This window comes from Colletotrichum lupini, chromosome 5 (assembly GCF_023278565.1).
Source record: "Colletotrichum lupini chromosome 5, complete sequence".
NCBI classification, from domain to species: domain Eukaryota; kingdom Fungi; phylum Ascomycota; class Sordariomycetes; order Glomerellales; family Glomerellaceae; genus Colletotrichum; species Colletotrichum lupini.
The window spans coordinates 2,073,655-2,086,613 of record NC_064678.1 but is presented as its reverse complement, the minus strand read 5'-3'; the positions used below and the strand labels follow the sequence as shown (position 1 = coordinate 2,086,613).

At 57.4% G+C, this 12,959-nt stretch overlaps 7 protein-coding genes across 7 annotated transcripts; 4 read left to right on the top strand and 3 right to left on the bottom strand.

Annotated features, from left to right (window-relative positions):
- Window positions 1–16: 16 nt before the first annotated feature.
- On the top strand, window positions 17–1,654 carry CLUP02_10008 (uncharacterized protein; the record flags this gene model as incomplete). Its single annotated transcript, XM_049288984.1, has 1 exon — window positions 17–1,654. The coding sequence occupies one exon, from the start codon at window positions 17–19 to the stop codon at window positions 1,652–1,654; it is 1,638 nt and encodes a 545-aa protein (XP_049146128.1).
- A 132-nt stretch (window positions 1,655–1,786) lies between these two features.
- CLUP02_10007 (uncharacterized protein) lies at window positions 1,787–2,035 on the bottom strand (the record flags this gene model as incomplete). The annotated part of the gene is made up of 1 exon (XM_049288983.1): window positions 1,787–2,035. The coding sequence occupies one exon, from the start codon at window positions 2,033–2,035 to the stop codon at window positions 1,787–1,789; it is 249 nt and encodes an 82-aa protein (XP_049146127.1).
- Window positions 2,036–2,829: 794 nt separating this feature from the next.
- Window positions 2,830–5,091, bottom strand: CLUP02_10006 (ubiquitin family protein; the record flags this gene model as incomplete). The annotated part of the gene is made up of 2 exons (XM_049288982.1): window positions 2,830–4,749; window positions 4,807–5,091. The coding sequence occupies 2 exons, from the start codon at window positions 5,089–5,091 to the stop codon at window positions 2,830–2,832; spliced, it is 2,205 nt and encodes a 734-aa protein (XP_049146126.1).
- A 1,069-nt stretch (window positions 5,092–6,160) lies between these two features.
- Window positions 6,161–7,748, top strand: CLUP02_10005 (phosphatidylserine decarboxylase; the record flags this gene model as incomplete). Its single annotated transcript, XM_049288981.1, has 2 exons — window positions 6,161–6,603; window positions 6,662–7,748. 2 exons carry the CDS (start codon window positions 6,161–6,163, stop codon window positions 7,746–7,748), a joined length of 1,530 nt encoding a protein of 509 aa, XP_049146125.1.
- Window positions 7,749–8,277: 529 nt separating this feature from the next.
- Window positions 8,278–9,021, bottom strand: CLUP02_10004 (nitroreductase; the record flags this gene model as incomplete). The annotated part of the gene is made up of 1 exon (XM_049288980.1): window positions 8,278–9,021. The coding sequence occupies one exon, from the start codon at window positions 9,019–9,021 to the stop codon at window positions 8,278–8,280; it is 744 nt and encodes a 247-aa protein (XP_049146124.1).
- Window positions 9,022–9,128: 107 nt separating this feature from the next.
- Window positions 9,129–9,791, top strand: CLUP02_10003 (uncharacterized protein; the record flags this gene model as incomplete). Its single annotated transcript, XM_049288979.1, has 4 exons — window positions 9,129–9,141; window positions 9,205–9,392; window positions 9,514–9,561; window positions 9,624–9,791. The coding sequence occupies 4 exons, from the start codon at window positions 9,129–9,131 to the stop codon at window positions 9,789–9,791; spliced, it is 417 nt and encodes a 138-aa protein (XP_049146123.1).
- Window positions 9,792–10,087: 296 nt separating this feature from the next.
- On the top strand, window positions 10,088–12,295 carry CLUP02_10002 (uncharacterized protein; the record flags this gene model as incomplete). Its single annotated transcript, XM_049288978.1, has 7 exons — window positions 10,088–10,426; window positions 10,469–10,843; window positions 11,196–11,287; window positions 11,340–11,728; window positions 11,807–11,894; window positions 11,972–12,131; window positions 12,227–12,295. 7 exons carry the CDS (start codon window positions 10,088–10,090, stop codon window positions 12,293–12,295), a joined length of 1,512 nt encoding a protein of 503 aa, XP_049146122.1.
- Between the last annotated feature and the right edge of the window lie 664 nt (window positions 12,296–12,959).

Below are 12,959 nucleotides of genomic sequence, written 5' to 3'. Positions count from 1 at the left end.
ACACCATCTATTCACAATGGAACACAACAACGACCGCGAGGACAACAAGTCCAAAAGTAAGAAGCCCAACCGCAGACCACGAGATAAACGATCCACCTGCCGCCACTTCCTCGAGGGCCGCTGCACCTACGGCAGAGAAAACTGCAACTTCCCCCACAGAGACGGGGAGCTGCGGCCCGAGATGGTCGCTGCCGCGGCCCAGCAGGAGGAGGAGGTCGCGCTGGCGGAGGCGAGATACAACGCCAACGCCAACGCCCACGCCCACGCCCTCTACAGCAGCACCGTCACGTACAATAGTGGGTTGTACGTCAACGGCCACTACGTCAACCACGGCCATTACACCAACAATGGCCGCGTCAACAACAGCCACCACCAGCTGCCGCCGCCTCCGCCTCCGCCTCAGTGGATGGGATATCGCATCGCCAATCCCATGCCCAACGCCCTGGGCCGGCCGACGTTCGACGGCACGCAGGAGGAGGCGACGTCGTACTTCGACTCGCCGCTGCCGCCGTACGCTGGGCCCTCGAGCCATGCTGGACCCTCTCGCCCGCCGCCGGGATACGCCCCCCCGGAATACGGTGCTCCGGTACCTTACTACGCGCCCCCGCACCACCACGGCAGACACGGCCACGGCCACGCCGGTCCCTCCTTCCCGCCGCCGGATCTGCCCTTGCCCTTGCCCGGCCCGCCGCTCGATCCCATGGGCATGAGCCGGCGACCCACCCACCAGCCCAGACCTCTCGGCCCGCCCCCTGGCTTCGGCCCGGGCCCGTCAAACGCCCTCGCGCCCCCTCCAAGCTTCGAACCCGCACTCGGACCGGGGGCTTACCCCCCTTCCCCCTCCCCTGCCCCCCCTTACCCTCACCATGGGCTTGAGCTGGCGTCTGCCGCCGTCGCCGCCTCGCCCGCGCCTGAAGAGGCCCCCGTCCCCAACACCGCTCCTGCCGCAACGGTTGCAGGCCCGGCTCAAGACCCTAGTACCATACGATGCTGGTACGGTCTTGGCTGCAAGAGGCCAGGGTGCCATTTCCGACACGATGGCGGCCGTGACGGGCACGTCGTCAATGGAGAGGCCAGCGGCAGCGGCAGCGCCAATGCCAACGGCGACGGCGACGAGGGCTACGAGGGCGACGGCGACGACGTGAGCATGAGCGAGTCGTCAGGCTCCGTGTACGTCCCGCCCCCGCCCGCGAGCGAAGACTCCCACGCGGCGGCCACCCCTCAGTCTTCGCCGCGGCAGCTGCCGGATTCCGTCGCCGGCGGTGTCACCCCTCCCCCCGTTGGCGGGGACGTCACCTCTTCTTCCGCTGCCGGCGACGTCACCCCTCCCTCCGTTGGCGGGGGCGTCACCTCTTCTTCCGCTGCCGGCGACGTCACCCCCCCTTCTCCGGAGCATACCTCAGAGGAACACTCTGCGGAGGAGGGGGAGGGGGATGCGGAACAGCCTGCCGCGGAAGAGGAGACTCCCGAGGCGGAGCACCCCGAGGAGGAGAAGAAGGAGGAGAAGAAGGAGGAAGAGGAGAAGCAGGTCCCTGCTCCTGCCGATACCGTCCAGCAGCCTGCCGCCAGACGTCCTGGGCCCGCGGTCGTTGACGGACGGAGTGCCTGGGGCTTGGGTCTGGTCAAGGCCGACGGTACGCAGGAGGCTGCCTGAATTCCTCTTCCTTCTCGCTCACACCGGCAAAAGCACCGTACGCGTATCGACGCGGCGGCACTCATCTCGGGGACCGTCGGAGTGGTGGTACCTGTCTGCTCGCCACCGCGCTATCGTATCAGGAGGTCGAGATCACTCCCAGCCCTCCCTTCCAGGATTGTAACGAGACATTCGTTCTGATCGTCTGAGATGATGGTACCTGGAGCGAGAGCCGACGAGCATTAAACATCGACCACGACCACGACAAACTTGATCAGACGCATAGGGAGCAATCGACGACGCAAGACACGAAGTAGAGGCGTCATTGCTGAGATTTTTCGAGTCCGGGAGAACGACATGGTCCGATGGAAACCTGACATCCTCTTGAGCCTGTGTCCACATGAATACGATAGAGAGACGAAGAGAAAAGAAAAAAAAAGCGAAAAAAGCCACGAGTAAAAGGGAAAATGAGAGGTAAGTGAGGAAGGCAGAGGAAAAGACACACGACAAACGGCGAGGAAAGGGTCGTATTGATCTTGCCTCCACCACTCCTCGACCGACCGCAAGCCTACTGAGGGACGAGGGACGGCTGTCTAGCCCATGATTAATGAGAAGATGGGTGAGACAGCCGGCCGTTATCTGGTGGTCGGTCGTGTACGGGGAAATTGTGTACGAGAAAAGAGAGGTCGCAACGAGGAGACTTCGAAAGCGACCCCAAACGATGAGCCTTCCTCTATGTTGTAATTATTCGGAGAATACTATAGAGGAAGGCCGATGAAAATGACGCGAGACGAGGCTTTCATGTAGAGGGGGTAACTCGGGACTCAGGGACTCACATCTGGGCGGTGAAAAAGAGGATTGAGTTATGAGGTATTGGGCAGCCTTCACCATCGTGTCGGGCCCCGTCAACAACTCAAAATCTTAACACAAGACGACGACTCGGATAGATTGCCATGAGGCATTGCAGCAGATTGGGTCACGGTTGCATCCACGGCGTAAACTGGTCAAGATAGGAAAGGATAGAACATAAACTGATCTTTACGCTGGACAAACAAAAACATGTATTGATGTGAGTCCCGATGTCAACGCTCTACACCCGACTCCATGCGCAAAGGAACGTCCTTGGAGCGTCCGCTGGGTAATCTGTATTTTACAACGATCCTTCATCTTATTCGATCCTTTGGGCTCCGTCCCTCCTACAGCGCCAATAGCGGCTGCTGCTCCTCCGCTCGACGCTGGTCTCCCCCGTGCGTTTCCCTCTGAACCTCGTTCTCACCCTCCTCCGTATCGTTGCGTCCTGAAGTCTCATTCGTCTCGTCATTATTCTGGTTTTCTGTGTTGTTCTCAGGGTTGGCCGCGGCCTCTGCCGCAGCGGCAGCAGCAGCCTCCGCTTCCTCCCTTCTCTGACGCTCGGCGCGGGCTTCGGCTTCAAGATGAGCAATATGGCGCTCCGCAACACCTGGTGCAATACTAGCCAGGAAGAGAAGACCAGCTCTCTCGAGCCGCCGCACTTGATCCATCAACCAGTTCGCATTGTCGTGTCTGCGCTGAGCTACCAGCCTGGCAGCTGCTCGTGTCGGATCAGGTTGACCATCGCGTCCAACCACGGCCTGGTCGTCTCGGGGACGGACAGGCTCATTGACATTATTCGGCGCAGCTAGGGGTAGCAGATTCTCCATGTGACGTCTGACTGGTCCCACAGCCTGGTCAAAGTAATTGTTTAGAAGTCCAGTGTTCAGAACAAAGATGCTGATCGCGATTGAAATCACAGTGATCCACCTAGACCAGCCGGCGTTGGGCGAAGTAAACCACCACACAAAGAGGGCAAGCCTAACTACCAGCCAAAAGTGCGGCCACACTTGCGCAATGAGCGGAGCGATACCCGGGTTGTTGGGGTGGGCAGGCACTGCTGCTGCGGCAGGCTGTCCCTGAGGCTGATGCAGGGGCGGTTGTGCCTCAGGCTGGTGCTGCTGCTGCACCTGCGGTTGAGGTTCGGCTTGATGTGCTGGTTGCTGTTCTTCGTGATGAGGTGGTGGAGTTACAAAGGCTCCTGGCCAGGCAACATGTTGAGGGCGACCTCGCATTCTCGCGAGCGCAGAGGCGGTTTGGTGAAGGGTGGAGGTAGTGTGGGGCTGCCCTCTTGGAGTGTAGTACGAGTCCGTGGCGTTGTTGATCAATAGAGCACGAGGACCTTGAGGCGAAGACAAGATATAAACCTCAGGACCGGACGGTGCTTGCTGTTGAGCGTTTGTAGAATGTCTGCTGCCGCCGCTGACTGAGCGAGCGGTAGGATCAGGGGTAGGCCGCCTACTGCTGGCTCTGGATCCAGGGGTTGGGTAGTAAGGAGTAGTGACGCCAACAGATGAGCCTCCATTGGCAAGAGATGTGCTTGAGGCGCTCCTCTGCATCGCGTTGGTCATGGCCAATGTTGCTTGGTTGCTGTCAGCGGCCCTCAAGATGGTCTGGACGTCAGCAGTGGACAGAGGCGTCGAGGTGCCTTGACTGCCCGGCTGCTGAACATTCAATTGGCCAGCGAGGAAGGTCTCGTTGACCGTTACGCGATACGTCTGTCCGTTCGGCATGAGGCCCTCTCGCACATACGTGTGCCCTTCAGGATTGCTAAGCGGGCTCGCGCGTCCACGAGTGGGTTCCACAGGATTGGGGACCGCCGCCGGTGTGTCGCCAACGCCATGCATACCCATAGACGCTCTCATAGCCTGATTCTGATTGATCTGCTGGTGAGCCATGGCCCTGTTCATAGCCTCACGTTGAAGTCCGTTCATCCAGGCCGTCATGCTCTGGTGCTGTTGCGCCTGCAGTTGCTGGAGCTGCTGCAGGGTCAGGTTCGCTGGTATTTGGGGTGGTGCTGGGAAGGGCATAGGGTTCGACGTCGGATGCAGAGGCGTTCGTCTGGTAAAGGCCGCAGCTGTAGGCTGACTGCCATGATGATGGACGTGTTGGGGTTGACCGGTGGTGCCAAAAGGGCCTGCAAAATGGGCAGTGGGCGGCGCCGGGCTCGACCCTCGAACAAGTGCCGGTGTCGGAGTCGTAGAGCGATGCGGTTCTGCGACGTCTCGGAGCACGAGGTGAATCGTCTGCTGGTCGGTAGTGCGGATCTGTCGCCAAGTCAGTCAGCGATGGTGTGCAATTGTCAGCAGAGCAGGGGGACTTACGACTTCCTCGCCGAGGACGGTCAGGAGAGTGTCCCCATCCTGCGCCAAAGGCCGGCCCCGGTAGATCAATCGCTGCTGGGCATCGGTCGGCTTGAGAGGAAGCGCTTGTCGAATTTTCTCCTTGAGCTGCCGAACCGTCGTGGTGGCCGCGAGACCAGGGAAGACCAAGGGTCGGCTAGACGTGGCAGCGGTGGATGGCGACAAGACCTGCAGGTTTACGGACAGGTGTTCAGAAGTAGCCTCTGGCGCAGAGGGCGCGGCGGAAGACGAGGCTTCAGAGGCCATGATGAGGCCTATCGGTCATGCCACGCAGAGCGCGACGCGGCAGCTTCGTCTGATTGTCCGCGGGAAAGGAGTAGTGGTGTATGCGCAAGGAAACGATGCTCATGTCACCGTGTCGTTCGTAGACGGGGAAATTTAGGACATGTGTTGCTCTCCGACTGCAGACTCTCCAGCTCAGGTACGGACCCGCTGGCCTCACTAAAAACGTGGGTACGTAGTCTGTCCCTGGGACCCGGAAGGCCCGATCCATGCACGCTGTCCCAATCGGGCGGGTGGTGACAGCCCGATTATGTAAGCCAAAAGATGAGATGCATCTGATCCTCAGTTACATTGAGGGAAGGGAGGTATGCATCACCTGGAACTTACCTATCGGTGTTCGTCTTTGACAGGCTTACCTTCCTGTCACTCTGATTTCTATGCGATTTGCATGTTCTCTATGAAGATGTGTATGTGAATATGAGCTGTGTCACCAGAGGCAATAGTGATGCATTCAAGGGGTCAGCAACGCCACGGTCACAGAGACGCAAGAGTTTCACTAAATCTCATCCCTCTGCCCAAGTGACTAACCCAGGGCAGGCAAAAATGATGAGAAATTCGGGGAGTTGAAGTTGAGTCTCTCGAGCTTCAGACACACATGGAACAATTGAGACCTGTCAAAGATGGACGACTCAAGTACTTCTCCTTTTATGAGGCTGGTGGCTTACGAGTTCGAGCCACAGTGCAGCCTTTATAAATTAATACCGAATTTGCTTGGGAAAAGTCTCCTCAACACAACTTTGAAAAGATGAAATGACGCTCCTCGGCTTCCAGCAGTTTTGTGTGCTCGAAGTCTATTCAAATGCATCATGGAGAGGACGTTGCTCCTAGTTACCCAAATGAGACTAGCGCAGTCGGATGGTTCGTGCTGCGTCATCCCAAAGCTGCCGCTGCCGAGCTGCAAGATCTTATCGCAAGACGCCTGCTCATCCAAAGTGTCATCGTCTGGCCCATTTGCTCGTCCCCGCAAACCCAGCCAAAAGCCCGGTGGCCCCAAACAATCGCAAACCCCCTCGATTGAGGTCCCATTCCCACCATGGCTACGCTGTACGCTCGCCAGAGCCAGCTACGGGCCACCAACCTCTTCTCTCTCCACGGCCCCTGCGCCTCGACCCGATTCTTCTCCCAGCAGCAGCAGCGCCCTCGCTTCTCCTCCCGCCTGCGGCACGCCCTCAACAACAGCAAAGTGCAGTGGTACCAGATCCCCGTCGGCCTCGGCATCGGCTTCCTGGGCCTGGTCCAGTTCTACAAGGTCTCGACGCGCGAGCGCGAGAAGCAGGAGAGGGACGACGTCCAGGATGGCGCGCCGCCTAAGAAACGCGCAAAGATCAGGCCCGACGGACCATGGCAGGTCCAGGTCATGTCGACGCTGCCCTTGAAAGCGATTTCGAGGCTTTGGGGTCGCTTCAACGAATTGACTATCCCTTACTACCTTCGTGTTCCCGGTTTCAAGCTCTACTCATGGATCTTTGGCGTCAAGTATAGTCTATCGAAAAGTCCGAGTCTGGCATCATTCTATGCTAACCTACCTCGACAGCTTGAACGAAGTCGCCGAACCCGATTTGCGAACATATCCGAACCTCGCCTCTTTCTTTTACCGCCAACTCAAGCCCGGTTCCCGTCCCCTCCACCCAGACTCCAACGCCCTGCTCTCTCCCTCTGATGGCCGCGTCTTGCAATACGGCCAGATTGAAGGCGGAGATATCGAGCAGGTCAAGGGCATGACGTACAGCATCGACGCGCTCCTCGGCAAGAACACACCCACATCAAGTATCGCGAGCGGATGGTCCACACCTCAGGAAGCTGAGGCGGACAAGGCCAACATCTCCCCCAGCGAGGACCTCGTCAAGACGGATGAGGAGTTTGCACGCGTCAATGGCATCTCCTACACCGTGCCCAGCCTCCTTTCGGGCGCTGCCATGTCGGTGCGCAAGGGTTCCCTCAAAGACGAGGCCGTCGAGCCACCCTCGCCGTCTGCCGTCTCCGAGGTTCGCGCCGACCTCGCCCTCGGCGAGAAGCCCTGGTACGACCTGATCTCGCCCGACAACAAGACGTCCTTGTACTACGCCGTCATCTACTTGGCCCCCGGGGACTACCACCGCTTCCACTCGCCCGCCAACTGGGTCGTCGAACGCCGCCGTCACTTTGCCGGCGAGCTCTACAGCGTCTCCCCGTACCTCCAGCGCACGCTGCCCGGTCTCTTCACTCTCAACGAGCGCGTCGTTCTCCTCGGCCGCTGGCGCTACGGATTCTTCAGCTATGTCCCCGTCGGTGCCACCAACGTGGGATCCATCAAGATCAACTTTGATCGTGAGCTGCGCACTAACAGCTTGACCACGGACACGGCGGCCGACCGTGCTGCGGAGGAGGCTGCGGCCCGCGGTGAGCCCTACACGGGGTTCGCCGAGGCGACGTATGCCTCGGCCAGTCCCGTGCTCGGTGGTCACGCTCTGCGGAGAGGCGAGGAGATGGGTGGTTTCCAGCTCGGTAGCACCATTGTGCTGGTGTTTGAGGCGCCGACCGAGGGCAAAACGCCGGATGACAAGTCTGGCTGGAGATGGGCTGTTGAAAAGGGCCAGACGGTCAGAATGGGCCAGGCGTTGGGATTTATTGAAGAAGAGTAAAAGATGTCTTTTTGTCTAAATAGGACGAATGTCCATGTACACATATACACCAATCGACTTAGAGCGTCGCGATGAACAACAAAAACGGAGAGCTCAATTCATCTTGTTTTTCGTAGTGTCCTAGGCTCAGCGCTATGGAGTACCACCATCGATGTCAGCCCGAATTCCCAAAGTGTGATTTGAATCCCGTTGTGCCCGTCAGCGCGTGGCGTCAGATCCTTATTTCGAATGGGCGGATTCTATTGGCTTCCGTGAGTGTGGCGCCGATCCCGTCTTACTTACATGGCACCTTTTTTTTTTTTTTTTATTCCGAAAGGATTTGGAGAGACGACGACAAACAAATGTTTTGGAATCATTTCAATGCATTAAATTCATTCAAAAGTCCATCGCTAAAGATTGTCTAAATAGCCAAACAGGGTGGGCCAGAAAAAAAACTCCAGCAGATGCAGCTTTATATGTGTTTTCCTCCACTGACTTTATCTCCTCTCTTGAACACTCGCAGGTTCCAGGCGTCCCGTTCTATCGTCGTCTACGAGCTGAAGGTCTTGAAGATGTCCTCGATGGGCTTGAACTCCTTGGGGCCGGCCTCGCCCGTCTTGCCGCCAAAGACGAGCTGGGCGTTGAGCTTCCAGCTGGCGGGGACCTTCCACTCGGCGGCGACCTGCTGGTCGACGAGCGGGTTGTAGTGCTGCAGGTTGGCGCCGAGGCCCTCGGCCTCGAGGGCGGTCCAGACGGCGAACTGGAGCATGCCGTCGGACTGGTTGGCCCAGACGGGGAAGCGGTCGGCGTACAGGGCGAACTTCTCCTGCATGCCGTTGACGACGTCCTGGTCCTCGAAGAAGAGGACGGAGCCGGCGGCGCCCTTGAACATGTTGAGCTTGCCGCTGGTGGACTCCCACTGCTCGGCGGGGACGATGGCCTTGAGGACGGAGAGGGCAATGTCCCAGAACTTTTCGTGCTCTGCGCCGTGGAGGACGACGACGCGGTTGGACTGGGAGTTGAAGGAGGAGGGGACGTGGGCGAGGGCGGTCTTGACGATGTCGTCGACGCGGGCGGTCTCGATGGGGAGGGTCTTGGAGAGGGGGTAGTAGGTGCGGCGGGCCTTGACGGCGTCGAGGATGAGGTTTGCGCTGGGGGCGGACATTTTGGCGGTGGTTGAGGTGAAGGTTCTGGAGAACTGGTGTTGTTTTGTGGTGATGGTTGTGGTGGTGAGAGGACGGAGGGTGGAGAGTCTCTTTGTTGCTTGGATTGCTGTTCTGGTGATGCTGATCATGGTTCTTCTCTCTTTCAGGTATGCGAGATGGGGGGAGGGCGTCTCGATGGGTTATATACCGATGGGAGACGAGAGGAAGGGGGGGGGGGGGGGGCATGGGAACCACAATGGCTACGGAGTGTCCGTACTTACGCTAGGTACGGATACCTTTCCCATCCCGCCTTTGGGATTTCTCCCGCAAAGGCGTCTCAGAACCCGTTGGAAACCTCTCCCTCCCTCGCACCCCTCCTCCCCCACATCGACAGCAACACCTAGCAACCACAGCAAGCAGCACTGCGGTCGGAAGCAAACAAGCAAGTAGGTGCGCCAAAGAGCTACACTACAAGCCCAAGGTCCCCGCTTCTCTGCCCCTCCATGCCATGGATCAGGGCGTCTCCATCATCGGATGGGGACCACCCCCCCCCCCCCCCCTGACTGAAGATGCTCGAGCGCCAAAGGCGTGCTTTGGGGGGACGAGGACCCGGCCGCTGAGCAAATGGTGTGGTAATCAAGCGTGTACCGGATTACCAATGGCACCCCAATGATATCCAACTGGCGCCAGTTCACCAACATGATGTACCTTTACCTAGGCCTCAGAGATTGAGACTGACATGGCTGGCAAGGAGTCGATAGCGCAGGAAAGCTCCGGCGCGATGAAGCGGAATCTTTTTTTTTCCCCGCTGGTTCCAATGGCCGACGGCGAGTCACAATTCGCTGCAGAATCGCATTTCTTTGTCATGTCACTCTACACAAAAACTAGGCTGTATTGGGGAAGCTTGGGGGATGATTAAGCGGGCGGTACACGGATTCGGAGTACTGAATTGACATCATTCCGCTGGCGGGGTACCTTTTGCATTTTCATTCCTGCGGTTCAACCTCACAAAGACAACGCGATAGGTACATTCATACATACAACTTGCAAGGTAGTTTGTTCACGAACTCGATGATAATTGGACTTCTTACTCGCCAATTTACATCAATTCGTGGTAGCTACCGCTACCCAAAGACAAGCTTTTATGAGGGGGTTCCCTAGAGTAAGGTACCTTATCTCTCGTGCAATGCCAATGTGGAAGAAAGAGAGCATGCTATGGTTCCGGTTCCCGATATTTTCTCGGGGAATCGGGGAACGATGCAAACATCCACCGCGCGGGAATTGCAACGAGAGGGAATAGACGCCCATGCGGGCGTGCGCCACGCCCGTCGCGAAAATTCTAGAATAATGACAGACTCCAGATACATCACGCTACGAATGCACACGTCGTGCCGTCCAGCTCTACAGAGTACCTGCATCACCCACCCCCTTGCAGGCGGTGAAGAACAGACCCAGGGGAGAGACACGAGATTGGGGGCGAAAACAAGCCTCCTGGATAGCTTCATAGCTTCCCCTCCCCCCCCGAGCATTTCATTTCCAATCTACCGCGCGTGTGTCTGCCATTCCCGTCTCCCCTGATCGTCCGACCATCTCTAGTTGCCCAAGTGCTTCGCTGGGGAACAGACACGTTCAAAGACATGCATGGCGATGCGCCCTGCGCCCTGCGCCTTTCCCGCGCGTCCCAAGACTCGAAAGCTCGCGGCCGACCTGCTCCAAGAAGGTATCCACAAGCAGCGAGCACCCAGATCGGATCCTGCAGCAGCAACACCAAGGCGCATCTCAAAAGTCGCCGCATCTCATCCGAGACCCCTTTCTCCCAAGTTCCCGCGCGGGTCGGGTAAACGACGACGACCGTCGACCGTACACTCCACCATCCGTGCCTCCAGAACCGCCGGCGCGGTTGGGCATTTGCTGAATTACAAACCAGCACTCATGATTATCAATTCCCAAGACAAGAGTCAACGCGCGCCAGTATTCTGTCTTCTCTAGATGCCAGGTACGATCGCACAACTTGCACGACTCAAAGTCCCAGCGCATCGCTCAAATGAGCAAAGCTATCCTGAACGCAGAAGCACAGGGCCCTGGCCCCCCCACACACACACACATACTTACACACACCCGCGCGATGACAAGCAGCTGAATAAGCCAGAGCCCCCCCCCCCCCACCCCACCCACCCCCCCCCCCCCCCCCCGCCCCCCCCCCCCCCCCCCCCCCCCCCCACCCCCCCCCCCCCCCCCCGAGAAACAAAAGCGAAAAAACCCCCCCCCCCCCCCCCCCCCCCCCCCCCGATCCATAACCGCGCGCGAGAACCCACCCCGCCAGAACTACCTTACTCCCGCCCCGTCCAGCCACCAGCCCCATCACGATGGCGCAATACTGAATGGCAGTCCCGGTCGTCTCCATACGGATACCAAGTGAGGTACGGACATATTTCGCCCACATGAACCATATGCGACCGGTGAGTAGCTCCACTTCGGAGCACCAAGTTGACATGTTCCCCCCCCCCTTCCTCCGGAAGGGAACCTGCCCGGCGCAAAGAGTTTCGGCTTCCGTTATGAAGCACGGCGCATGCCGTGTCTACCGTCTCTTCGCCAAGAACTTCCAAGCGTTGTGGCGCCCGGGACCATGTCAGGACCGGCGCAAGACAGTCTTCGCCGGCGATAACCGGGCCCGTTCGGTGGGTGGCGATATTTTCAAAAAGGGCACTCCGTTCCGGAGTAGGGAACTTTGCGAAAGATGGGGGGACCGGAAATACGGAATTATACTTCCCGTTCGGGGGGAGCACACGGATTTACACACTGGGGATTTTCCCAGCAAAGTCCATACGTACCGACAACTACAATCTTTTGCCGACCGTTGCCCAGAAAGGAACGTTTTGCTGCCATCATAAGTCCTTCGAGGGTAGTAGTATTTAAAGGGGGGACATTGGCCAGCGGAGGAGAATCCACCAGATGTTCCCGTGTTGTGGATGGTCGCGGCGCCGGCCGGTATGTCGATGGGGGCCGTCATGGTAGGTACTTGGTATGGTCGGTGCGACAAGTTCGAACGGGGGGAGGACGGATGTCATCTCTACAAACTCACCGCGGTGGAATAAGTAGTCCGTCATTCATCTTCCCTTTCACGTTCGCTCGTATTCGTCCACGAACACGTTACATCTACCGCGTGCGGACGGGTAAAAGAGAGCAAGGTGAGATACTTGACAGGACCTCGATACCTCGCAAGGAGGAATTTCTAGGTAGGAGCTTCATGGACATGAACGTCGGTAAAAAGGAAAGCCGACCTCGGTACGAGTCTCCCGCACCGAGAGAACTTCGCATTGAGATGCTTTCTGTGCTCTCGCTACAAAGCTGTAGAGCAAGGGATACAAGGTACAAAAGAACGTAGCCAGGGAATGTCAGACGCGCACGGGTTTGCAGGCATAAGTGAGGTAAACCCCGCCTACTTACTATACTTCACAGAGCAAATCGTACGCTCCCCCTCCTCAGGTTATAGGAAATTTGATAATTGTTATAAAGCTTTTCTTATTTGTTAAGAGAGTATAAATGAAACATGAAGGCAGTCTTTTTCTTCTTTGGGGTCACTGGTATTGAAGAACCGGCTGCTTCTAAAGGCTCTTAGAAGCGATATACTCTCCTAGCTATCTATCCTAAGGTCTTTATAGTAAATACGTAGATCGATACCTGTGAAGTTCATCATGGATTCCTTCGGGAAGGGATGTATCTTTGTCAAAAGTCTCGTTATCATCCTTCTTTCAGGCGTTCTAGCCGATGCCTCTTGTTGTCTTCAATTATATCACCGATCTCACTTATACAGGAGCACTTACTAACATCCTTCTAACCAGCCAACTATATACCCCGATAGAGGGCCCTAGGAACGGTATAATTAGAGCCGGCTGCTCCGTCAAACATACTGACTTATCCTCAGGGGTATATCTAAATATACCAAAAGGCATGGCGAGCCTCCTTGTATCTTGCCAACCTGGCTAGACATCATCTATGGTTGCATCCTAAAGTCAGGTAGCCTCGAAGTCGTTCATAAGAGAACAGCAGCCCACCTTGCTATACCCGTGAAGTAGTGATTACCTAC